The following is a 27,882-nucleotide window of genomic DNA, read 5'->3' as shown; positions in this document are numbered from 1 at the left end:
TTTATTAGGATTTATTGTTTAAGCTCATCATATTGGGTTGCCCAAAAAGTAATTGCGGATTTTTCATATAGTCGGCGTTGACAAATTTTTTCACAGCTTGTGACTCTGTAATTGCATTCTTTCTTCTGTCAGTTATCAGCTGTCACTTTTAGCTTGCTTTAGAAAAAAAGTTTAAAAAAAGTATATTTGATTAAAGTTCATTCTAAGTTTTATTAAAAATGCATTTACTTTCTTTTAAAAAATCCGCAATTACTTTTTGGGCAACCCAATATATTTACCTAAGCCACACACTTACCTTAATATACCTGCTCTAGTTATTAACTAAAAACTCACTCTACTTTGCCTATAACTTAACGCCTTCATTTTTATTGTCTTATCATGAATGCTTTCATATTTTTTATAAAATCTATTAGCTAATACAAATCATTAACAAAATCATATAAACACTTAGGAAAAACTTTTTAAATGTTTGTTTTGTTAACTTCCCTCTTGACAGAAGGACCCCATTGGGGGTCTTTAGTATAGAGAACCTCTGTGCTGCATATGCATGGCCCTATGTCTTTCATTGTTCAATGAAAACGTGGACGAGGTGCGATGTATTCGGGGTAAGCCCTCAAAAGTTTGACCATTGCCATTACCCTCTGCCCTTGAGCGCAGCAAATGATTTCGCATATCAACACGAGGTCGTGAATTTCGACGAAATTGTGAACCCTGCAACTGGGGAAATGCAATTTGTAGGGACAGACGTTTCTGCGACAAATGGGCCAATTGTTCGGGATTCAATTCTATAAATTGGGTACTATGGGCATGACTAACACTCTGCATGGTGGGCAAGAGCAAATTGTTGTTTGTGGTAATAGTGTTGCTATTGCTGAGACTGCCATTGGCTCCACAAGTGCAATTGTTATGGGAGCTAAGAGAAATGTTATCACCCTCATTGGGCATGCACTCAATATTGATGATATTATCCTTGGAGTCCTTTGCTTCGAAAATTTTTATTATGGGCAAAGGAGGTGTGAGCAGTATGCCCGCTTTGCGGAATTCCTCAATGGCATCGTCATAGGTGGGCAAACCGGAGACTATGGTATAGGAGGGCAGAGATTCCACTTCGTAGTTGGGGGGACAATTGCGGCAAACTTCAACGGGTTCGGAGTTGCTGGTGCGATCTGTGAAATAGGGAAGAAATTGAAAAAACAAATTACAAAAATTATAATAATTAAATTTTTGTATTTTTCAAATTCTTTGAAAAATACAAAAATTTTAAAAATGGTACCAATCAAAAATTTAACAATTTTATGCAAATTTAAAAATTTTTATAAAATCTCTTAAAAATTTAACACATGCTTTAAAATTCGGAAATAAAAAACTTAAAAAAAAATTTGTGAAATTAAAAAATGCCTTTAGCATCCATATAAAAAATTCAAAAATACCTTCAAATCCAAAATTTAAATTCAAGCCTTTATTGCTGTCTTATCCCACCCACTCTTCAACTAATTAGTGTTAATAATAATATTTATTGTTGACTCTAGCCTTTTGTTATTTCAGCCATAAATTCATTTCCAGCATGCCAAGAGTCATCTCTAAAATTTGTTTGTTTATGCGATTAGAGCCACATCCTCCTTGGTATTTACTCCCCTCCAGCATTTCCATCAGATACATGCTTACATTGTAATTTTTCCATTTGGCCTTTTTTTGTAAAGGAAATTTAAATTAAAATTCCATTAAAACAGCCAGACAAATGCGAATGAGTTTGCGTTTGGGGTTGGGAGTGACTCAATCCTACCATTCCTCGTGTTTGTTTTGATTTTATTTGGGAATGAAATCCACCCCTTTCGCACTTGGCAGGAAAAGTCAATTAAAAGCTGTTATGGAGAATTACAACAAAGTGTATAAAACGTAATTTTTAAGTGGATGCAAGTGTCAAATGTCCCCAGGGGATGGAGTTAAAAAGGGGGGGGAATAATTTTTAAGGCATATAATGTATGAATGCCTAAACATACTAACCAACAGCTGACAATCAACCAAAACAATAAGAGGAATGCCGACCGGTCTCCAATGCATCTCGGCCCGCCAATGCCGAACACATGTCTTTCTTCCAACCGTTTCAGCCCGTGTTTTGAGATTTAAAGGTCCGGCCAAAACCAGAATACTGTTGAGTTCCGGAAAAACTGAAACGGTCATACTAAAAGAATTGGTAGACAGGGAGAATCAACGTGCCACTAAGCGGGATAGTAGAGAATATTGCGTGTACAAATTGATTTTTATACCCACCACCATAAGATAGGGGGTATATTACTTTGGCCATTCCGTTTGCAACGCATCGAAATGTCAACTTCCGACCCTACAAAGTATATATATTTCTGATCGTCGTAAAATTCTAAGACCATCTAGCCATGTTCGTCCGTCTGACCATCTGTCCGTCTGTCTGTTGAAATCAGGCTACAGACTTTGAAAATAGAGATATTGAGCTGAAACTATGCACAGATTCTTTCTTTGCCCATAGGCAGGTTAAGTTCGAAGATGGGCTATATCGGACTATATATTGATATAGACCGAACCGCCGATTTAAGGTCTAAGGCCCATAAAAGACTCATTTATTGTCCGATTTTGCCAAAATTTCGAACAGTGAGTTATGTTAGGGCCTTCGACATCTTTCTGCAACTTTACTCTGTTTGGTTCAGATTTGGACATAGTTGCCATATAGACCGATCTCACGGTTTAAGGTTTTGGGCCCATTAAAGGAGCATTTCTTGTCTGATTTCGCCGAAATTTGGGACAGTGAGTTCTGTTAGGGCTTTCGACATCTTTCTGTAACTTTACTCTGTTCGGTTCAGATTTGGATATAGTTGCCATATAGACCGATCTCACGGTTTAAGGTTTTGGGCCCATAAAAGGCGCATTTCTTGTTCGAAGTCGATGAAATTTGGGAAGTGAGTTGTGTTAGGGCCTTCAACAACCTCGTCAAATTTGGCCCAGATCGGTCCAGATTGGAATATAGCTGCCATATAGACCGACCTTTCAATTTAAAATCTTGGCCCCATAAAAGGCGCATTTATTATGCGATTTCGCTGAAATTTAACACAGTGACGTATGTTAGGCTTTTCAACATCCGGGTCGTTTATGGTTGGGATCTGTCTGTTTCTTGTATATATTGGGTTGCCCAAAAAGTAATTGCGGATTTTTTAAAAGAAAGGAAATGGATTTTTAATAAAACTTAGAATGAACTTTAATCAAATATACTTTTTTACACTTTTTTTCTAAAGCAAGCTAAAAGTAACAGCTGATAACGGACAGAAGAAAGAATGCAATTACAGAGTCACAAGCTGTGAAAAAAATTTTTCAACGCCGACTATATGAAAAATCCGCAATTACTTTTTGGGCAACCCAATAGCTACCAAAAAGATCAATATTTTTTTTTACAAAATTCAACAATGACTTGTACTTATTACATCCCATAAAATCTGCATTTATTACCCGATTTCGCTGAAATTTGCAACAGTGAGTTGTTTTAAGCCTCTCGTCATCCGACCCAAATACGGTTTAGATCGGACTATCGGACCGACATGCCGGTTAGAGGTCAGAGGCCCATAAAAGCTGCATTTATTACCCGATTTCGTTGAAATTTGAAACAGTGAGTTATTTTAAGCCTCTCGTCATCCGACCCAAATATGGTTCAGTTCGGACTATATTGAGATATGGCTGTCATATAGACCGATATGTCGATTAAGGGTCTGAAGCCCATAAAAGATTGATTTATTACCCGATTTGAAAAAGTGAGTTGTTTCAAGCCTCCAGACATCCGACCCAAATATGAATCAGATCAGACTATACAGATATAGCTTTCATATAGACCGATCTTCTAATTTAGGGTCTTAATCCCAAAAAATAAAAGCGGATTACTTGCCTGATTTCGCTGAAAGTGTTACTTGTATATGAGTTCCCGGGACCTGAACAAAATATGATCGAGACCAGCCCCCATTTAGATATAACTATGGATATAGAAGTGGACAGTGTTGCCACTCAATAAAATTATTTCCTACCAGAATTTGAGATAAATCCTGCCAAAACCCACCAAATGTTCTTCAAGCCAAAGATGGGGTATACGTTTTTATACCCAGCCAGAAGTGGCCATTTTACCATTCCATTTGCAACACATTAAATTATACATTTTCAACCCTACAACGTAAACATACTAGATCACCGTTATATACATAGATGATATAGACATGTCCATCTGTCTGTTTCTTGAAAGATGGCCTATATCTTGATATAGCATCCTTTATATGTTTCTCCCGGTAAAAGTCGTATTTTCCCCGATTTAATCAATGAACGATTTAAGGGTTTGATCCCAGAAATGCTCTATTACTAGCCATTTTCGCCTTTACAGAGAGTACGGACCAGATCTGACCAAATTTGTTTGCATCTGCTTTATAGGCCTGTTTTTCGATGTTTTACGAAATTTGGAAGAAATCAGATTTTATGCCCTTTTTCCTGAAATTTTAAGCAGTGAGACCCCTTCTAACAGTATTTGGCCCCTCGACATCCATGAATTTCACAAAAACACAGAAACGACAAAAAGTGAAGTAAAGTTGAGTTATCTCCGGTGATTTTTTCAGTAATTAAATTGGTTTTTTATATGTTGGAAAAACATACCAAAATTTGAGGACAGCCTACCAACTTACCAAGAGCATAAAAACCTACCAATTTTGGTAGGAACCTACCAAAAACGGCAACACCGGTATTGGAGTTGTAATAAAATAGGATGATTAATATATCCTTGGTGGTGGGTATCCAAGTTAAAACGTTTTTACTTTTTTATTTTTATACCCACCACCATAGGATGGGGGTATACTAATCTAGTCATTCCGTTTGTAACACCTCGAAATATGCGTCTAAGACCCCATAGTGTATATATATTCTTGATCGTCTCTACATTCTGAGTCTATCTAGCCATCTAGTCTGTCAAAATGATGATACTGGTCGAACGTGTAAAGCTAGCCCCTTGATGATTGATTCAATTTCAATTTTCTTCCGATTTGGCTAAATTTTGGAGAAAAAAAAGACTTAAGTTATGATTTCAAACATCCACGCCACGTATGATCCGAATCGGTCTATAAACAGTTATAGACCTCATATAAACCGATCCCCGGATTTTATTGACTTCTTGAGCCCTTACAAGCCTCAATTTGCATCCGTTTTGGCTGACTTTTGTAACAAAGACTTGAGTTACGATTTTCAACATTCGTGCCAAGTATTCGGTCTATAAACAGATATAGCCCCCATATATACCGATCCCCGGATTTTACTTCTTTAATCCTTAGAAGCCTAAATGTTTACCTGATTTGACTGAAATTCGGGTCAAAACCCTATCTTATGAATTACAACATCAGGACCAGGTTTTATCCGAATCGGTCAATACGGTGCAAAGGTCCCCCTAAGTACCGATATGACTTCTTGAGACCAAAATAATTCAAATACAAACTCAGTTAAATAGCGTAAATTTTAAGCGGAATCCATGGTGGAGGGTAACTTGGGCACCCACTAGTGCCCAAGTTACCCTCCACCATAGGATGGGGGAATACTATTGTAATTTCGTCATTCCGTTTGTAAAACCTCGAAATATGCATCTTAGACCCCATAAATTATATATATTATTGATCGTCATGAAATTTCGCTGCCGGCGAAATATATTTTCAAAAATTGTGCTATTTTTTGAAAATATTTTTATTTTTTTTTTTCGAAAATAGTACAATTGCTTTTGTCTACAGCTATTTTCTTACTCAAACTCTTCTTCCAATTTCGGTTAAAATAATTTATGAAATTACACTCCAAATTGTTTAGTGCATTTATATTCCAATTGTTTTCTCCATTTACGTCAGGTCTTTTCATGGTCCGCATGGTGCGGTTATTAATCCGTCTCGTGCCACTATGGTAAAACGAAATTTTAAGTTAGGAATTTCGTGCAACTTACAAAATCCTTAATTGTTTTCCATGTCAGGCCCCTAAGTTGGTTCATATCTGGTATTTTGTCCACACCTAAGTACCGGTGTCTTTAAGCCGCGAAAGCCGGGCAATAGCAATAGCAAATGCTCCAACGTCTCATCATCTTCCCCACATACCCTACACATGCTATCACTTACCGCACCGATTTTACATAAGTGAACTCGTATTCCTATGTGTCCCCTTATGATACCGGAAGCTATACTGACTTTAATCTTACTACCTTTCAATAATAGCCTCGTCTTCTCACGATCTGGACCTCCCATCCTACCGATTGTTTCGCTGATTGTTTAATTCGGACTGCGTCGACCGGAAAAGCTTCGAGTTAACCAAGTTTATTGACGGAAGTCTTTTGGCCTTCACCGCCAAATCGTCTGCCCTTTCATTCCCCCTTACTCCGTTATGGCCCGGCACCCAAACGATGTGGATTGTGCCATCCTCAGAGAAAGCCTTAATCTCCTTTTTACATTCTAAGATCGATCCTGATCTTACCGTCCTGGTTTCCAATCATCGATTCGATTGTACCGCGAACTATTCTGCCATCGCCTTAAGTCTCATACCCGCAGTGGCTGCCTCACACTTAATCTGTATGTCAATGGGTCGGATATCCAGTGCCTTCGTGGGCGTGGTCCTCATCGCTCCGCCTATGCCAAGACAACATACTCTCTAAACCCGTTGTATGGACATTATGTTGCCATTCTTCTCCATATCAGTCCACCAAACTACTGAGGTGTAAGTAAGTATTGGTCTAATCACGCTCCTGTAGAGCCAGTGGACTATCCTAGGATTCAGGCCCCATTTTGAGCCTACGGCCCGTCTACACTGTGAGCCTTCTCAGTACGCTCCTGAGTGTGACACTTCCAATTAAATTTTCTATCCAAGATCACTCCTAAGTATTTGACCTTGTCAGATATCGAAATTGTTTTGTTGAGGAAACATGATGCGTCAAATTTGCCCACCTTCGTCTTCCTCGTGAACAGGCATATTTCAGTCGTCTTTGGATTAACATTAAAACCCCTGGGTCTAGTCCAGTCATATGCCATATGCAAGACCTTTTCAGCCCTTTTGCATAGCAAACGGGTTCTAATCCTTCCTCAGTCAGCATCCATAATATGTTATTTATGGTGGTCGCCCAAAGTAGTGGTGATAAAATGCCCCCCTGTGGCGTGCCATGTGCCACTTTCTGCTTTATATTTATGTCATGGGACCCGCAATTTATCCACCTGCTCGTTAGAATATGATTTATCAAGTCTTTAAGGACCGGGTCCACCCGGTACTGGTCTAAGGATTGGATCAGTGTGTCGGTCCGCACATTGTTAAAAGCCCCCTCGATGTCAATGCATACCGCCAGGGTGTACGTTTTGGCATCTAAGGATTCCTCTATTTTATGCACAACCTCGTGCAGGGCAGTCTCCACCCACCTTGCCTTGAAATAGGCATGTTTTTTGTACTTGAGCAGTTCGCTGGATGTTAAACTCTTTATCATGGTATCCACAATACGTTCCATGGTTTTGAGTAGAAAGGACGTAAGGCTTATGGGTTTGTAGGGCTTTGGTGCCGCATAACTTGCCTTGCCGAGATTGGGTATAAAAACAACCCTTGCCTCTTGCCAGGCTTTCGGAGTATATGCAAGTCCTAGGCACGCTGTAAAAATTTTGGTCAGATGAGGCGCCAGATAGTCTGCCTCTTTCGGAAGTAACGCCGGAAATATACCATCAGGTCCGGGTGACTTAAATGGTTTGAAGCTCTTCAAGGATTCCTTCACCATAAATTCCGCTATTATAATCCTTCGATTAACGTCATTATTCCAAGATTTCGGTGTCTCCGTGAGTCCCGTCTTATCCTGTGGAAAATGGGTTTTCATCAGAAGTCTCAACATGTTCACCGTTGTCTCTGCTCTCACTCCCATGTCGTCTACTAAAGTTTCAGTTTGGATATGGGTTTTTGAGAGAAACTTTTTTATCTTGGCGGCGTCATTAACGCTATCGACCTGTTCGCAGAAAAGCTTCCAGGAGGCACGGTTTGGCGCTCTGGTAATCTTATTGTATTCCTTGAGCCGTGTGTACTACACATCCCAGTAAACTTCCGCATTTTTTTTCGAGGAGCTCTGTTATAAAGTCGGCGGACCTCTTTCCCAATGCTGCGAATCTTCCCGGTCATCCAGGGTTTTTCTTGGGCTGATTTCCTTTCTCGAAGAGGACAACGATCTTTGAAGGACCCTACCAGTGCAGTCGTAATCCGAATGTTCACATCCTCCAAATCACCCGGCACGGGAATGTTGTGAACACCACGCGGAGAGTCTTAGTGAGAGGCCGGGCGGCACCGGCTCTTGCACAAATATTGAGTGCATATTATGCTCGATATAACAAGTCGAGTTAATGGCGCCTTTAAATAATCAATGGCCACCTTGTTCCCGCGATGATCGGTCCTTTGGATCTGAACAAGCATGCTCATCTACAGGAGCTTTACGAGGATGGCCACCACCACATGAAAATGTTGCCCAACAACAGGAAGAAGTTCTCAAAGAAATAAGAAGTTACAGTGGAACTCCTTCTGACTGCCAGTCCGAGACACACACATAGCAGATGTTCTATAGCAGTGATGGGCACGCCAACACAGTTAAACCGGTAAGGAAGGGCAAAAGTCGGGCGGTGCCGACTGCATAATACCCTACACCTTCCCTATAAGTACAATGTGGGACCTACATTCAATTCTGAACCAATTTTGATGGACCTCGGCGAGCAAATATGTTCAAACTGTAAAAACTTCGGTTGACAAATGACAACATTATGGCAAATTACCCAAAATTTGACGAACGTATATATGGGAGCTATATCTAATTCTGAACCGATTCGGAGCAAACTTATCAGATAATGTGGTAATCGTCAAGGAAAGCGTTGTGCAAAATTTTGGCTGATTGGTTAATAATTGCGCTTGGAGTGGCTCCTAAAGTGAAAATCGGGCGATATATGACAGCTATATCTGAATCTGGGTCGATTTTTATGAAATTCACCAGTAATATTGAGAGTCATGAGAAAATCCATCCTGCAAAATTTCGACAGAATCGAATAACAAATTATCACCTTTTTGCAATGTTTCTCAAAATAAGACCAACATATATATGAGAGCTATATCTAAATCTGAACCGATTTCGAGCAAACTTCTCAGATACTGTGGCAGTCGTCGAGGAATGCGTTTTGCATAATTTTGGCATGATGGATCAATAAATGCGCTTGCTGTGACTCCAGGAGTTAAAATCGGGCGATATATATATATGAGAGCTATATCTAAATCTGAACCGATTTCCATGAAATTCACCAGCAATATTGAGAGTCGAGAGAAAATGCCTCCTGCCAAATTTCGAGAAAATCGGTTAACAAAAGACAATTTTATTTCAATATTACTGGAAATCGGACGTACATATATATGGGAGCTATATCTAAATCTGAACCGATTTCGAGCAAACTCCTCAGATACTGTGGCAGTCGTCGAGGAATGCGTTTTGAAAAATTTTGGCAAGATGGATCAATAAATGCGCTTGCTGTGACTCCAGGGGCTAAAATCGGGCGATATATATATATATATATATATATATATGAGAGCTATATCTAAATCTGAACCGTGAAATTCACCAGCAATATTGAGAGTTAAGAGAAAATCCCTCCTGCCGAATTTCGAGAAAATCGGTTAACAAAAGACAATTTTATTGCAATATTACTGGAAATCGGACGTACATATAAATGGAAGCTATATCTAAATCTGAACCGATTTTGACCAATCTCTATGTATATTGTGATATTCATCGAGGAAAGCGTTGTGCAATATTTTGGCAAGATTGGTCAATAAATGTGCTTGCAGTGGCTCTAGGAGTGAAAATCGGGCGATATATACATATGAGAGCTATATCTAAATCTGAACCGATGAAATTCAGCAGTAATGTCGACAGTCGTAAAAAAATCCTTTCTGCCAAATTTCGAGAGAATCGGTTTACAAATGACCATTTTATTGCATTATTACTGAAAATCGGACGAACATATATATGGGAGCTATATCCAGATCTGAACCGATTTTTTCAATTTCAATAGGCTTCGTCTCTAGGCCGAAAAACATGCCTGTACCAAATTTGAAGACGATCGGATGAAAACTGCGACCTGTACTTTGTACACAAATTAACATGGACAGACGGACAGACAGGCGGACATAGCTAAATCGAATCAGAAAGTGATTCTGAGTCGATCGGAATGCTTATCAATGGGTCTATCTCTCTTCCTTTTGGGTGTTACAAACTAATTCCCGGTTTATTCTGCGAAAAGAAAAATACCTCAATGCAGCCACGCAATGGACTAAAATGACTGGTGATATGACCGGTAATTTATGTTAATAGGGGTGAATTTACCCAAACTTCCTGCAGAGATCCGCACAATCAACTAAGTGAAGAAGCTATGTAACATAACAATAATGCGTCAACCGAACGAAGCCACACGAATCTGCTTACACTGTACGTGTGTACTGTTCACTCATCGGGCATAGTTGTGTATTGTTGCCCATCTATGTTCGGTTCTCGAGAAAGAATTCTTCCCCCACAGCGTCTGCAACAGTCGTTACTTGCATCCTTCTGTCTGTCAGCATGTTTTCCGATCAGACACAATGACTGAGACGTCTGTTCTAACCTCTTCAAGTTTAGATTGGGCCCCATAATTTTGGAGTAATTTTTTGCCCTTCGGACAATTTGAATTTTTTTAAATTAAACGAAATGTACTTTCAAACGTGTGATTATTATTTTGTTAAAACTAAAATATTGAAAAAAAAATCTTTTTTGATTTGGCAAGACTTTCCAACTGATTTCTTTGAAAAAAAAAATTGTCAAAAAAGCCTTTTAGTTAATTTATTTTTCTCTTTTTACTTTGTTCTTTCTTGGAATTAAAGTAATTTAGATAAAGTATTTCTTTCAACTCCCTCCAAGGTTATGCATTTCCCCTCTGAGGATTTTCTTTGGCTTTTAACAAATACAATTGAAAATTATGCTTCTAGCATTGCCTGCCTTTAAAATAAGCCTAAATATATACAAGGTCGTTGCTTTTATATCCCAAGAAGCCCTTAACTCAAGAAAATGTCTTCAGAAAAAGTAGCAAAAGCCACAGCAATAGCAAAAAGATATTTTGCAAGAGGGAACTTATTACTTAAAAGGCCCCTTTGGAGCTCAGCAACACACCAAAACGCACACAAACACTAAGATAGAGACAAATGAATGAATTGTTATAGCTACTAGAGCAAGGACATTCATGTCCTTCAGGAGACATAAATGTGAATGTGCCAAACAGTAAAAGAGCAAAGTAGCTGAGTAACAGCTTCATTTCAGTATAACCTACTATTCGAGTTTATGAACTTAAAGTCAACGTACGGGTGTTGGGAAAAGTAAAGATACTTGTATGTATGTACAACTTTAATTTTAAAGCATACTTGCAGGCGTGGGAATAGAAGATGTAAGAGTTCATACATTTAGGAGGATAATGTTCTCAAAGAAAATTATGGTATTATGTGTCAATGTGTAAGCAGATTTAAAAGCATCACCGTTGAGATGGAATTTTCTTCACCACATTCGCCTTAATATAAATCAAGACTGGGAATGTTTATGGGAAGTATTTAAAAAAATAAGCCTTGACATATATTTTGGCTTTTTTTTTGTGGCACCTACAATTTTCGTTAGTTTCATATGAGCATATGCCCTTTTTGTTACTTTAGAAAACATTTTTGCAAACCTTAAACCAAAAGGGTTGTTAAAAATGTTGAACCCCATATGATAGTTGAATGAATGCTAAATTTAAATGTTTTAATATTTCATGATTCCGATTTTGCATGTAAGTGGCTATTAGAGAAAGGGGACATAAAATCAGCCTTAAGATTTTATAATTCTATGCATTATTTACTTTTAGTTCTCACTCTTCCACTGTATTAATGAGATCATCATTCATGGTGCCGTCTTTGCCTCAATAATAGAGCCTTTCTTTTCCACCTCTAATTTTCTCTCCCTCACACGAGGATAGAAGAAGAGAAACGGGTCAAATCATGGATGGTGAGGTGTATCTACTGTGGCTTTAAATTTTCTATTGCATTAAAATTTTCGATCATTAAGCTCTACTCGAAAAATAAATTAACGCATCATTAGAAAAGTCATCCTCGCCATAACAAGCAAACAAAATTAGAAAAAAAAGAAGTTTCTATCAACGAATTGGAATATAATGGCAGTCTTAAGATCATTTCACTTCATACATTTATAATATCCTAGCTGGCCCGGTATGCTTCGCTACATCATTTATAATTGAAGGGTTCTTTAAATGTTATGAAGCTGTTGCCCAAATTCTGCCCATGAACAGTCCATTAAGGAACATTGGCAAACTTCTCACATATTAATGAGTGCAGTCCAATTTAAGTTTTAAGCTCAACGATAAGGGGCCTCCTTTTTATAGCCGAGTCTCGGACCAACATTATTTTAAATTTGGATGAATGATTCGTACTTTACTATTAAAGTACCTTATTTTGAGTACCATATTGCCCCGATTGGCCTTCATGTCCATTAGAGGGGTTCTATGCCTGCCCCAGATACCTATTCCTAAATACGCATATTGGATTCGTATATTATTTCCAAAGTCCTACTTTGTCCCGGTCCTTCCGTATGAGCGTTTGGGGGATATTTGGAGAACCTCTACTTTCAAAGACCTTTAATTTAAGTCCCATGTTTTCCCGGTCGTCCTAAATATCAGTTTTGGGTTTTTTTCCGAATCTAAAATGTATATCAAATTTGTACTCCATTTCCAATGACATTTCATATTAGTCCTCGAATTTTAAAATGAGATGTATTATAAAAACCAGTAATAAAAACATCCTATGGTAGCGGCCCTCTATCTCTTTTGCTACATCCCATCAGGCACATCACACACATCTCATCTCTTATTAATAAACCATTTAGAAATAAATGTTGTACTCAACGCCACCGAATTGCTGTTGGTGACAATGAGTTCTTTCGCACAATTTTGGTACCAAGATATATAAAATTTTAAAAAATCATTTAGTCAACCCAAATATATATATCCTAGTTGTAACTTCATTGCAGAGCTATATCTTAATTTATAAAGAAAGTACCAAATAGTACCAATTTCGGTACTAAACGTACGTTTTCTCCAGCAAACTATACGTCGAAATCTCTCCTTTCATCCCATTTTTACTTAACAATTGTCATTTACTAAAAAAATCGAATTTCTAGCTCTATCCGTTCTCCCTGTGTAAATGTCACCCATTTCGTACCTTTTTTGGTACGGCCAGCAACAATAAACGAAAATACAAAACTTTAAGGGATTACGCTCCAAATAAGCGCAATATTTTAGAAAATTGCGCATGAAAGTACATGGGTTTTCGGAGAAGTTTTTGAGGTAATTAGACACACGAATCGAAAACGACCGTTCCAGAACAAGATGCGAAAACTGTTCCAAAAGCTCAGATGTGTTTCTACTGGTATTCAAAAAAAGTATGGAATTAAAAAGATACTGAGGAAGACCGAAATATATAACGCAGAAAATTTAAATACATCTAAGATCAATAAAATGATTAAAAGAACAGCCTAATATTGGGAATTTTGTCTTCATATCTCATTTTTTCGAGGAGCTCTTTAATTTGAGCCTCAATTCATTCTCCTAGCCCTTCCCGTACACTCTCTACAAACTTTTACCATTTCGTACTTTTTGGTACTTTTTATTACCTAAACGTATGAATATAACCGAATGTCTATGACCCAAGGCAAACATTCTTGCAAAATTTCATGATTCCAGCTTTAGCCGTTTGAGCTGGGCAATGATTAGTCAATCAGCAATCAGTCAGTCACGCGTCTCTTTTTTATATATATAGAGCTATTGAGATTTTTTTCTCGCACTCTCATTATATTAGGTCTGCTCGAGTACTTTTCCAGTTAAAATTTGCCAGTTAGTCTCTTTTACTATTTATTTGAATTAAACAGATGGTTTTCACAAAACAACTGTTCGATGCTGCAAATTTCTACTAAGAAAAAAACCGCCTGCAGAAATTTGCAAGCTCTCAAAATAATGCTTGCTCTCACGCACTATCCCACTCGCACTCTCCTGCTGGCAAATAAAGTACGCGAACGACTTCCAGTATCAATTTGTTCAAATTTGCATCAATAGAGCCCATTTACTCTACCATCTCCCTACTCAGAGAGTTAGATTCTTTTTATGGCACATCTACTTAGAAAAAAGTAAAAATATTATGTTGTTGTTTAAAACCTCCAACATTTTTCATTGAGAAAAATATCGTCATCTTTCACATGGAGGTGGTTGGTAAGGCAAAAATTAATTGCATTTTCGTCGACATCATTTTTCAAAATGTCCCTCGTTGTGACATGTATGGTAAACAGCGCCAACAGACAATAAAACAACACTTGAAGACCACAATATCCAATCATCTAGTTACCCATACATCTAAAGCTTCAATGTAAGGATTATGGCATTCAACATACTAACAACCACCATACAACCACATCAGCCCACCTTAGGTTTCAAAAAATTGGAATTGTTTGCCCAGAAATGTAAACCCCAAAAAGTCTGCTGCTGGAAAAGATGGCCAGTTGGTTATAGAGACAGAAAGGACTTTGAATAAGTATCATTTTTTAATGGTAACACGTTTTGTAGCAATTTCATAACAATCGCTGCACCAGACCCCCAAGAAATGCCACTCTGCTACTGCTATGTACATCTGTCACTGCCTCTCGTAGACATAATAAATAAATGTAGTAATAAATGTTTTACTCCAAGGATATCAACAATGATGACAACACAAGGGGACAGACAGACAGTACGGCCTTGCATAATAAAACAACACCTTTTGCAGATGACTACGCACTTCTTTAAGGTGGGGGTATGGGTAAGTAACAAAGAAAAGGGAAAGTGTTTTTTTTTTTGTAGTGGAGGTACATAATAACAAAAAGAAACAAGGTTGGGGATTCCCTGGCAACCAACTTCGTTGTATAAAAAAAAGTTTTCAGAACTCAAAGACGCTACAGTTTATGCCTTTTCAAACTAGAGCCAATGGTATGAGTCATCGTCTAAAACTGGGGAATACCTTGCCATTGCCTCCCCCTTACCACCCGGCTACAATGGTTCCCCCAACATCTATTCATTCAGCCATGAGACTATAAACAAGGATTTATCCTGCAAAAAACTAGAGTTTGAGATTACCTTGGTGCCTGCTAAAAAACAAAAACATTAGGCATGAAAAGCGCAACAAATCTCACCAAAATCTAGGGGGTTGGTAAACAAAACATAGCTCCATATAAACGTTAGCCGGTTATCCTTTTCCCTGCTAGAGAGGGTGGTTCTGTTGCGAGACCCATAGGAAGGTTATGGAGGTTTTTAAGATGAGCCAGCATATGTTTAACCCGGTTGCACTTTACAAAATTACAAAACGTTTTCGAAAAAATACATGCGTGCGTGTGAGTGAGTGTAACAAAATTTCATTAATTTTCTGTTCAGAAAAACCACCACCATGTCCCCATAGCCATCGTCATTAAGAACCACTACCAGCCATTGGCCTAGGAAATAAACATTGGAGTGCATAAAACAGACAGTGTCAGCATTTTTAGTTTAAACTCAAAATAAAGGACTATGGAAATGTTTAACTTTTATTGGAATTTTAAAGTTTTTTGTTTGGGCAATTGCAGATGAACAAAGAAGGGTGGTTTTTGTATAAAAATTTCATTACATAAAGATGTTTAAATGTTCCTACATTATATTTTGTAACATTTCAACAAAAAGTCCTGTGGCTTGCAAGGATAACGATTAAAGATAGCTAGCGAAATTTTCATTGGTGTAAGATTGGCAAAGGAAATTTTAGCATTTTCTTTGTAATTCAATAATTTTCTTTCGATATAAAACTTGATTCCTTCATAAAAGAGCCTATGTAGAGAGATCATGTTTTTAGACGCGTGGTTTTCATTGTAAATAGTTGAATGGACTTACTCATAATGAATAGACAAAATGCTGCAAAATGGGCGATAATTGAACCTCTCGGCTTGAATTAATTCGAGCAAGGTGCGGCGGTCAGCTGACCGAAATTATTTTTATCATAAGGCAACTCTTGAAAACCACAAATCTTAAAAATACCCCCTCTTTGTTTTTTAACATTCAATTTCATCCCTCTTACTTTGCTTAACTCATATTCCTTCATTTTGAAGACATTGCTGGCTTCATGTCATTAGCTGCATGTGTTGCAAAAACAATTTGGTGGTTTAGTGTATGCATTGCACAGGCCATTGCCTTCAAACTGTTCTCTCTGTATTCTTCGCTGTTCTCCACTTAAATGTCATTTTCGAAAGCCACCAACAAAAAACTAGTAGTGTGTAAGAACTAGCAGCAACAAATACAACCACAATGTACATTTGACAAACAGTCCACATATGGAAATAACGGCACCACAAACACAAATTACAAAGCCACAAAATCTCTGACATCAAAGAAAATCACCATATTTATCGGCTGTAAAAGAAATCACAGCATTTATTTTCTTTGTTTACGAACAATGGTATGTAATTGCCTTTGTGTGTGTTTGTAAGTCCATATAATTCAGTAAAATGGACCATATTTCAAGCGGCTGCCTTTTTGTATACAGAAATTTGAATCTAATAATTTGAGTGGCTATTCAAATCTCGAATATATGAATAGACAGATATTGTATTACATTGTAGAGTGCAATAACATTTTATTATAAACAATTATTTATCTATTGGAATTTAACACTTTGTAGGTTATGCACTTGGAATTGCACTGTCAAAGAAATATTGTGAAGCCAGGGCGTCTATTTTTTGAATATTCTAAAAATAACTACAATAATTAGCAATGTCAAGCAATGAAATGCTCAGTAAATGCATAGCCATACAATATTCCTCTCCTTCCCTTAAATGTATTGAGGCGTTTGTATGTGCATGCGGTGGTTATTTTTTTGAATCCTGTTTTTGTAACTCTGTTGCATTATCCCAATGCACGCAGTGGTAAGGGTATAAAAAGAATAAAGAATGTACAGTAAGAAGTTGAAAAGCACTCAATTAAAATTGAAAAATGAACGATCTAGTAATAAAATACAGTTAAATAAAATAGTATACATAAAATAATAGAACAAAAATAATTACACTTTAGAGACCTTGGGAGGCCACCGTAGCGCAGAGGTTAGCATGTCCGCCTATGACGCTGAACGCCTGGGTTCGAATCCTGGCGAGACCATCAGAAAAAATTTTCAACGGTGGTTCTCCCCTCCTAATGCTGGCAACGTTTGCGAGCTACCATGCCATGAATAACTTCTCTCCAAAGAGGTGTCGCACTGCGGCACGCCGTTCGGACTCATTGATATGTGAGAAGTTTGCCCCTGCTCCTTAGTGGAATGTTCATGAACAAAATTTGCAATTTGCTTTAGAAACACTATTACTATCCGTGTAGTTATATGGTTCTGAATCATGGGTACTTGTGAAAGCAGATCAGAAAGTGCTTGGAGTGTTTGAGAGAAAGATTCTTCGTAAGATATGTGGACCGGTTTGCGTTAGTGTCTGCACTAACTAATATGCGTCGTATGAACCGCGAGCTGTATGACAACGATAGCATAGTTATACGCATCAAAATACAACGGCTGCGTTGGCTAGGTCATGTTGTCAGATTGGATGAAGAAGCTCCGCAAACCGGGACGACCAAAAGCCCAATGGAAAGATCAAGTGGTGAGAGACACCTCGAAACTTGATGTCAAATTATGAAATGAGAAGATCAAGGTGCTTGGAAAGCTATTCTACGTCCGGCTAGTGGAACAAATGTTCTGTTATAACTAATTAAAGTAAGTAAAGTAAAAATAATTACATGTAACCTCTAGGTGTTCGTATCTATAAAAACTTTAAATAAATAAAATAAAACAAAATAAAATAAAAATATTAAATTCAAATAAAGCATTTTAAATTAAGTTAAATTATATTAATACATAAAACATACAAAAATAAAATTAAAAATAAAGTTAATCAAATAAAAACAGCATAAATAAAAATAAAAACTAAAATAAAATAAAACATCAAAATAAAGAAAATACTCCTCATACATTTTTACGAACAGATTTCTTTAAGTGTAAAAAAATGTACACCGATGACTTATATTTTACAAATGTCTCCTAGAAAGATCATTGACCTTAATGAGTAGCACAACAATACGATTTTTGAAGCTTTCGAAACATTTGATTCATTCCATCCATTAACCCTTTTCACTACAAGGCGTATTAGCAATTTGTCATGTATACGCACAGTAGAAATTTTATTATTCGCGGCTTTTTTTTTACAGCGGATAAAAAACCCTCCACACCTGTAACAAAGTAGTCGTCAAAAGCATAAAATGTTGGTGTATTTTGCCTATTTTTATGGCAAGATGTTAAAAAATTTAGTATTTACCGTGCTTTTGATATTCTCACGTATGCTGTACTTATTTCATACATACAAAAGTATACATGCATATATATATATGTGTGTGTATGAATTCACATTTAAAGTTGATTTCGTTTTTTCTCAATACCAAAGAAACACTTTCATCATCCCTATCATAGGATACCGTTTTATTGGCACCATTATTGTTTTTTTTTTTATATTTGAGTTTCGTTTGACTTCATATAACAACCGGTTTGTTGAGATTTATACATATGGCTTTACTGCTTACTCTGTCTCTCCCTAACTCTTCAACCCTGCTACAACTGTCAGACAAGTAAGCCAGAAAATTAAGTTGTTGTGTGATCACTCCCTACAGCGTTGCCTTAAGTGGGAGTGAAAACGGTGGGAATATCTAAATGTTGCCAAAATATGGAATGAAAATTTAAAGGAAAGGTAAAACAAAAACAACAATGGGAACAAATAATTTATTTTTTTGCAAAAGTATCACCAATATATTTCCTTTGTTTATGTTTCTATTGTAAGCATAATTTCTACAATATAAAAATTAAAAATTTTTAATATAAAATTTTAGAACGTATGGCAAATAATGGCATATGTTTCTCTTTCCATGAAAATACAAAATGAAAAGTTTTTTTCCGTTTTCATAGCATATCTAATTCCTGTTTAGGGTAAACACAGAAACAAAAAAAAAACATTTTGTCAGCATGTTTTCATAGGAAAACGAAAATATTTTTTATTCATATTTTCATAAAAAGAGAATTGAGCCCCCGAACTTTATTATTCTGAGGCGGTTTAGGTGGTACTCGTGGCGATTATGGAACGTGGGTCACCCTACATTAAAGGTATGTTCATTTTTGCAAATGCAATTTTGCCCATGAACATTTCTTTGAGGAACAGGGGCAAACTTCTCATATCTCGATGATGAGGAACAACCCTTTTATAGCCGATTCCGAACAGCGTGCCGCAGTGCGACACCTATTTGAAAGAAGTTTTACATGGCGTGCAAGGCATAGTAACTCACAAATGTCACCAGCATTAGAAGGGGAAAACCACAGCTGAAAAATGGGTTCTGATGTTCGTGCCAGGATTCGAACCCAGGCGTTCAGTTTCAAATGCGGTCTTACTAACCTCTACTGCTACCAAAATTTGAAAATACTTTCAGCAAATATCAGTGCAGTTATGAGGTGTTAATTATATTACCCTCTCAATCGTTAATCTCATTTTAAAATGACATGTTTTTAAAATAAAATATTCTTAGGCAATCTAAAAAATTATTATTAAAAAAATTTTAATATTATTGCTCATATAACAAACAAAAAAGAAAATTGCATCATTTTTTTATTAATCTTATTATATTTTCTTATTTTTATATACTATCATTTCTTGACTACATTCTTAATAAGAAGAGAATAAAATTTTTTTTTCAGTTACTTTTCTCAACACATCAATTAACGGTTCAAGCTATCGTTACAATCAAATACAACTCTGTTAGTTATTTACCCACTACACAGCGTATGCAACCACTCAACAGTGGATTGTGAGTGGATGTTAATCGCAAAAAATTGCACAAACACCAACAAAGCCGAGTGGTGAGTGCGCTAGTATGCGAGAGAGTTTTGGCATTTTGGCTGAGTGTGCGTTTGTACAGAGAGTGTGTATGCAACAACCAACAAACATTTCATTTAATCTCCACGAATCGGATCGGATCGGCGTCTTTATTTTTCATTATTTTTAGTTTTTTTTTAATAATTTTGTTGTTTTTTCAAAAGCCTCAAGTGTTCGTGGTGGTGTTTAAACAAAACATTAACGTTTAAGATTTGCTGAAAAACAAAAAACAATGATTAACACTTTGCTGGAGCATGTGCCCATCAAAATGGAAGATGTAATCGAGGCAGCAGGGAATAATAACGCAGGCAATGGTACAGACGAACATGTAAAGGATGACGATGAAATTGACTCGGAGGACGAAGATGATGATGAGGATTTGGAGGAGGATGATGAGGAGAGTGACAGCGAAGTCTTTGAAGTCGAACAAGAGGTCACCATGTTAATGAGCAGTGATGAAGAAGCCGAATTGGAAGCACAACGCATCCGATTCCCCGAAAAGAGGGCAGCGAGAAAAAAGTCGCAGGATTCTAAAACAAGCCGTACGGCAAGCCGAAATAGCATCAGCAGCCAGTCTTCCTCAAGCAACTCTACTGCAACAGCCAGCAGCAAGACCAGCCCCAATAAATTGAATGGCGAAATCAACGAAACTAAAAACAATAAACAACAACAACTGCCTGCAAATGAAAAGGAGACAACCAAAAGCGGCGACTCTGTTACTGCTAACACACCAACGCCACAAACGCAACAACAGCGAACATCGCCACGCACAAATAATAAAAAGGAAAATAATCCACCAGACACCACAACCACTAGTGGCGATGGTAGTGCTGGCGTCGGCGACCTACGACAAGTCGTTAACTGTCGCAGACAAAGCAACAATTCCACTTGCAGTGTGGGTTCTTCTATAGCTTCCTCGGAATCCGCCGAAACAGAATCCTGTGGTAACATTTACGTCTTTCAACGACAACAGAAACTCATTTTCAGCTGTGAATTTTGTGATTTGAAATATGAAACTCTGGAGAATCTCAGTCGCCACTTACACGAAACGCATCATCTCTTCCAAACACAGGATGAAGATCAGGAAAAGGAAAATTCCCCACGCAATTTGCGCAACAAGAACAGAGCCTTCAATCATTTGCCGACCAAGGCACTACAACAACAAACATTGAGGGCAGTGAAGAAGGAACCTCTGCAAACAACAGCCGAGACAACTTTGCCACCTGTTGCTCTCTCCCTCGATACACAATCTGAACATTCCTTGGAGTCATGTGGTAATGTTTTTGTGCTAAATCATCGCAAGCTATTCCTCATATGTGGTCACTGTGAGACCAAATATGCAAATGTGGAACTATTTGAGAAGCATTTGCGGCAACAGCACGATGTCTTTGACGGCACCAAGGCTTGCAATGAGGTGAATGTTGTACCCAAAACCGAAATAAAGGAAGAAGTTTTCATAATAACCGAGGTAGTGGAAAGAGCTGCGGTGACACCGGCTACCGAGGCTGCTATGGTTACCATACCAGCTGAAATTCCCTTAAACATAAGCACCAACGAAATCGAAGAGGAGACAACACAAGGCTCTGAAGAAGTGATAGTGCCCCATGAAATTCCCATGGAAAGTGAAGTTATTTCTTCCATACAAATACATGATTCAGGGGTAACAGTAGCTGAGATACCAGTACTCATAACAACAGAGGAAGCCGGGCCTATACAGCAAATTGCCGCCGAGTCACTGACAAGTTCTATGCCTTCTATAGCAGTTGGCGATACTGTTAAAGAAACCATAATTGTTCAAGAAATTGAAGTAGAGCAAAGACCACCTTCTCCGCCAAAAGAACAGCGCAAAAGACGATCTTCCACAGAATGTAGAGAAAACAAAAAATCACCTCAAAAACGACCGCGAAGAAACACACGAAAAACAACAGAGGTTAGTAGTGCTACGTATAACCCTAAAGTTATAATTCTAATAGTATTTTTTTTCTTTCAGAGCCCAACAGATAAGAAGGAATCTGAAAACTCGACTCAAAAACGTAAATCTCCAGTCGCAATAAAGGACATTGAAAAATCAGATGAAAAAGAAGGTCCACCAGCGGTCACGGAAACAACTAAGGAAACAGAAACTATTCCAGAAGCCAACGTTAAGGAAAAAACTAAAAACAGCTCTAAGAAGAAAGCCACAACTGCAACTAAGGTACCTAAAAGAAAACGGAAACCTGTAGCGAAAACAAAAATCGAGAAACCGGAAACCGTACCCTTAACGACACCTTCACTACCCCCAACATTCACAAAACCTGAAATTAATACGAGTGGGCTTTCTGACCGAGATGAAGAATTCCTTGAGGACCCGGTGGCCGAAATAATAGAACAAATACAAAATGAAATGAATAATGGCGCCCAAGAAGTGCGAATAGAAAATGTTTGCTCCATTCCCACAACCTTAAGCAATATCTTCTCTAATTCCACCGCACAAATTATAGGCTCTGAGGTTAACCTGAGCAAGCCACAATTACTCAACAACAATGGTCCCGATTCCCCAGAAGATATTAAGCCCATCATCAATCATTTGGGTGAGCGAAGGTTCGCCTGTGACCAGTGTCCTCGTTCGTTTAGGAAGAATGTGCGCCTGGTAGAACACAAACGTCTGCACACCGGCGAGAAGCCTTTTGTCTGCGATGAGTGCGGCAAGAGTTTCCGCATACGCATGCAACTGAATGAACACAAACTTCGACATTCCAAAGAAAAGAAATTCATATGCGAGGTATGCCAATTGGGTTGTTGCACCAAGCAGGACCTGAATTTACACATGCGACATCATACCAACGATCGTCGTTTCCATTGTACCATGTGTCCCAAGGCCTTTGTAAGAAATTCCGATTTGAAGATTCATGTGCGTGTCCATACAGGCGAGAAACCCTATGTCTGTGACATATGCCACAAATGTTTTAGGGCCAATCAAAATCTCAGCGTTCATAAGAAATCTCATATGGGTGAAGCTTCCCGCACCTACAAATGTGAACATTGTGACAAGAAGTTTTTGCGTAACATTGATCGTACGGTTCATATGCGTTCCCACACCGGCGAAAAGCCCTTCAAATGTGAAATATGCAATCGGGCCTATTCATCGAAATTCAATGTAAGAGCACACATAGAACGGGATCACATATCGGAAAATGGCAAAAAGAAACCGGGGCCCAAGCCCAGGGCTTTGAAAGAGGAATTGGCCAAGCAAAAAAAGTTGATAGAGGAGTTGCAGCAACAATTATTGCAGCAAATAAAAACGGATGAGAAGGATATACCAGCTGAGGAGCATTCGAACAATGTAAGTGATATGGAAGATGCCACAGTTATGGCTGGCATGCCTATAACCAATACAAGCAACACTAATGTCACTACCAACACCACCACCACAACGACCAATGAACATAATGAGTCGTTTATAATTTCGGAAATAAACTCTCCCACCTCGGTATCGTTAAGGGCAATGCCTTCACCTGCAAGTATTTTATTGGATAACCCCTTCACCAAAGCAGCCAGACAAAAGTCATCGTCATCGTCATCATCACCATCACCACCATCAGCAACAGCAACCACAACAACAACTATGGTTCCATTGACCATAACACCCAATAGCACTACCACCCAAGTGGTATCGCAAAATACTTCGTTGGGCATACAACAGGTGATGTCGGTTACAGTTTCCATGCAGGTCGAAAATGTTCCCGCCAATGCCACACCCGCAGAAAAAGAAAATACCGGCATGTCCAATTTACAATTGACCACTACGGCAACAACGCCACCAGCGAATAATGTTAAAAAAGAAAGAAAGATAACCAGTTATTTCACCGTAGTTGGTCAAAAGGCTGAAGCCTAAGAAAGATTTTAAATGAAATAAGGGATTATGTAACAAAAATCCTTGTATTTTTAGGTAACGATTAAGGTAAGCAATGATATATATACATTTGTTTATTTTTTTTTTTCAAGGGGAAACTTTCCTACTTTTGAATTAGTAGTTTAGGCGTTGATATGGATTGGCTACGCGATAAATGTTATTGGGCGACAAAGTCAGGCTTTTAAATTCCTATGGACGGGGAACACACACAGGAAAAATAAATTAAAAAAAAAAAGATTTTTCAATTACAATTGCTGTAATCTAAAATGGTCATAGTTTGAGACATTTTTTCTTAAAGAGAAAATTTTAAAAAAAAAAGTCCTCTTAAAGACATCATTTGTAAGAATTTCTTAAACAATTTTTCCTTAATGAAAATTTCTCAAAAATGTTTTCTTTAGAAAGTTTTTCCTTGGAGAAAATTTCATAAACAAATTTTCTTTATTTTGAGGAAATTTCTTTGAATTGTTTTCTTTAGAGGAATTTTTAGAAATGTTCTTAGAGGATTTTTTGAATTTTTTAGAAAAAATCTCTTAAATATTTTTTCTTTAGAGAAAATTGCTTACAAATTTTTTCATAAGAGGATATTTCTTAAAATTTTTTTCTTAGAGAAAATTTTTTTTAGAGGAAATTGTTTTTAAATTTGTTCTTCAGAGAAATTTGATTTTAATTTTTTTCTTTAAAGAAAATTTAAGAGGAATTTTTTCTATAGAGTAAATTTGAAAGAGAATTTGTTTTGGAGGGAATCACTTTGAAATTTTTTCTTATGGATTTTGTTTTTAGATTTCTCTTTACAAAAAAATGTCTTAAAAATTGTTTCTTTAAAGAAAATTTCTTAGAAATTATTTTTAGAGCAAGTGTCATTAAAATTTTTTCTATAGAGAAAATTTGTCTTTTCAATTAAAGTTTTAAATAATGATCTTTACAGATAAAATTTCTTTAGAGAAAGTTTCCTAGAAAGTTTTTTTTTAAGGAAAATTTATTAGAAATTTTTTCTTTAAGGAAAATTTATGAGAAATTTTTTCTTTAGAGAAAATTTTTTAAAATTTTTTTCTTAGAAAAAATTCATTAAGAAATATTCTCTAAGCAAAAATTTTTATTTTTGCTTAGAGAATATTTCTTACAGAAAATTTCTTAGAAGTTCAGAGAAAAGAATATTTTGAGGAAATTTAGAGAAAGAATATTTTGAGGAAATTTAGAGAAAGAATATTTTGAGAAAATTTCTTTAAAGAAGAAATGTTTTCTTTGGAGAAAATTCCTTTAGAATAAATTTTGCGGAAATTTCTTTGATATTCTTTCTTAAAGAAATTTGTAGAAATATTCTTAGAGTAAATTTTTTAGAAATTTTGCCTTTAGAGAACATTTTTTGGAAATATTTGGTTTAGAGAAAACTTTTATTCATTTTTTTTTAGAGGAAATTGTGTTTAAATTTTCTCTTTAAAGAACATTCTTTTTATTTTTAGAGAAGATTTCTTCAAAATTTTTTCTTTGAAGAAAATTTCTTAAAAATCTTTTCTGAAGAGAAATTTTTTTTATTTTTTTCTTTTCCTAAATTTTTTTAAAATTTCTTTTCTTTAGAGGAAATTCTTTTTCAGAAAAATTCTTAAAAAGTTCGTCTTCAGGAAAAAATTTATGGATTTTTTTTTTTGATTTAATTTTATAATTTTTTCTTGACAGTAATTTTTTTCTTAAGGGAAATAATGTTTCTTTAGAGAAAATTGTTAACAACCAATTTTTTGAATTAACAATGGTCATATTCGTATTTTTATAGTAAATTATTTTTTTTCTGTATAAAAGAATTGCCTCCTCTTGTAGGATTTAAGCTTTTTAAACTGCGTCTTTTTAAAGCAAAAAATCGAATTAAAGCTATTTCCCAATTCTTGCTTAAATTTTCAGGTTTCAAGATTTTATTTCCGTTATCAAATTCTTCTCATGCATAACTTCACTGTAAATATCCTATAAACCTCTTGACATTTTTATGGTGGCTGGGTCTGTTTGAATTGAACCATCTTACCTTTACTAATATAACCTCGCAGCATGCTTGATTTTCTTGTATACTATCTCAACTATGGTCCTATTGGCCACATCCCCTTTAGGAATTGTCGTTTATAAGGCCTTTGTATAGAATTAAACTAAACAACATAATTAAGAAGAAAATTTGAGGAAATACCCAACTTGCCCAAAAACCATATGAAGTAAAAAAACCTATTTGACCGAAAAAAAAAAATTCTAAACAGCCTTAAAATAAATGGCAGCAATGCGAACTTTAAAAAAAAACAAAATAAATGATATTACTACGAGTAAAAAACTTTTGTTATAATAAAAATCTAAAAAGAACACAACAACATTGTTAAAAATATTTACAAAACTTTATATAGGTATATATATTTTTGATATATCATTTACCTTGAATGAAATGTAGTTTTAATCATTAAGAAAGTTTTCTTATTGCCAAAAAAAGAAAAACAAGAAAACAAACAAAACCCACAAAAAGACTCATAAGACTTAAAACCTTTGCAAAACAAAACCAGGTTCAATTTTTATAAAAAAAAAAAAACGAAAATGAAAATAAAAATAAAATTATTTTATATATAACAACAGCTAATAAGTTAGTGATAAGGATTTAAAATCCTTAAGAAAAAAAAACGAAAAAATTGTTTTCAGAATTATATAAAACAATTTAAAATTTTTTAATAATAATTGAATATTAAACATGAAACGTTCAGCATGCCAATATTGGCAAAAATATACTCAAAAATTATTTTTTACTGCATTAATTATTCCATTTAAAGCTGAATTACTTTTGCTTTTTTTTAATTATTGAACAACAAAATTATTTCACCCAAACGCACACCTAATAACTTTAGTTTATTTTTTTTAAGAAAACAATCTTGGGTTTTTATATATTTATATTAATTTTGCTTTAAATTATAAATGAATTATTAAAAACAAAATATTTATGTATTAAACAATTATTTTTCTTTCCACACCCATTTAGTTATAAGTTTTTTTTTTTAATGGATAAAATTAAGTTATAAAATAAAAAAGAAAAAAATTATATTTAATTTTCTAAAAAGACACTACTACTTGATCTACTTAAAAGGGAGTTTGTTTTGAATTTTTTACCATAATCATATACTACTACTACTTGTACTCTTCCAAACACACCTCACTTTCAATTTAATGGAAAACAACTCATTTAAAATTACATTTTTAATTTATTCTATTAAGTATCATTATAAAATCGTATATGAAATATATATATTTTTTACATTCTCTAAAAAAAATATATGAAAATATTGTTTGAATTAATTGGAGGGGGGAATTAAGAAATCGGTGGGACCACCGTAGTTCAGAAGTTAACATGTCCACCTTTGACGCTGAACGCATGGCGAAAACATCAGGGGTCTAATACCCGCATCCCTAATCGATTTATTACGATCGAGTATCGCATTGTTTGGACTATGGCATCCGTTATCCAATAATTCTATTTGAATAGATTGCCCTAGGCAATTTACCCATCGTAAACATCGAATGTTCGTCTATTTTCAAAAAATCATGCTAAAAATGAGACATCAAGTTTTTAAATTGGAAAAATTCAACAGTAATTTGGGCAAAAGTCAACTTTGTGCTTAAGACAAAATTGCCAAAGCTATTGACCAAACTGTCTACAAAGCAACAATTGTATCAATTAACCCCTAAATTTATTGCGGCAAGATATTTTTTCAAGAAAAGGCTTCCAACTTTATGTCCAATTATGCATTTTACTTTGGCTGTTGTTCTCCTTTTGCCTGTCACTGTCCTATGCAAGTCAGGGGCATTCGAGATTATGTCATTCGTTAACGAGAGCATAATCGAGTATCAGCTGTTCGAAATCCAGTCGTGAGTTCTGGAGCAATCGAATAGAATTGTTATTAAT

General features: G+C 36.1%; 2 protein-coding genes across 8 annotated transcripts in view; one reads left to right on the top strand and one right to left on the bottom strand.

Moving 5' to 3' along the window:
* Positions 1–338: 338 nt before the first annotated feature.
* Positions 339–27,882, bottom strand: part of LOC106092403 (uncharacterized) — a 166,615-nt gene continuing 139,071 nt past the window's right edge. For all 5 annotated transcript variants that reach the window (XM_059360327.1, XM_059360328.1, XM_059360329.1 and 2 more), the window contains exon 3: positions 339–1,166. In XM_059360327.1, the coding sequence (XP_059216310.1) occupies positions 517–1,166 (650 nt within the window). In that variant the 3' untranslated portion in view covers positions 339–516. The remainder of the gene's footprint in view (positions 1,167–27,882) is intronic.
* On the top strand, positions 19,202–27,198 carry LOC106090093 (uncharacterized). 3 transcript variants are annotated; one of them, XM_013256174.2, is made up of 4 exons: positions 19,202–19,311; positions 19,897–20,058; positions 20,239–22,004; positions 22,065–24,279. In XM_013256174.2, exons 3-4 carry the CDS (start codon positions 20,307–20,309, stop codon positions 23,946–23,948), a joined length of 3,582 nt encoding a protein of 1,193 aa, XP_013111628.2. In that variant the 5' UTR covers positions 19,202–19,311; positions 19,897–20,058; positions 20,239–20,306; the 3' UTR covers positions 23,949–24,279. The 3 variants fall into 3 exon arrangements, 2 of the variants coding, with proteins under 2 accessions (XP_013111628.2, XP_013111630.2); XM_013256176.2 differs by lacking the exons at positions 19,202–19,311; positions 19,897–20,058 and adding an exon at positions 20,109–20,124; XR_001221751.2 differs by lacking the exons at positions 19,202–19,311; positions 19,897–20,058 and adding an exon at positions 25,860–27,198 and having other exon boundaries at positions 20,146–22,004; positions 22,065–24,014.

Source organism: Stomoxys calcitrans, chromosome 1 (assembly GCF_963082655.1).
Source record: "Stomoxys calcitrans chromosome 1, idStoCalc2.1, whole genome shotgun sequence".
Classification (NCBI taxonomy): Eukaryota; Metazoa; Arthropoda; class Insecta; order Diptera; family Muscidae; genus Stomoxys; species Stomoxys calcitrans.
Note: the sequence above shows the minus strand (reverse complement) of the source record. Positions and strands in the feature narration are given on the sequence as shown.

Bases quoted from the DNA above. Each gene is read 5' to 3' on its own strand.
- LOC106090093 (XM_013256174.2), top strand. From the start codon at position 20,307: ATGATTAACACTTTGCTGGAGCATGTGCCCATCAAAATGGAAGATGTA. The intron at 22,005-22,064 runs GTTAGTAGTGCT...TTTTTCTTTCAG, and splicing joins ACACACGAAAAACAACAGAG to AGCCCAACAGATAAGAAGGA.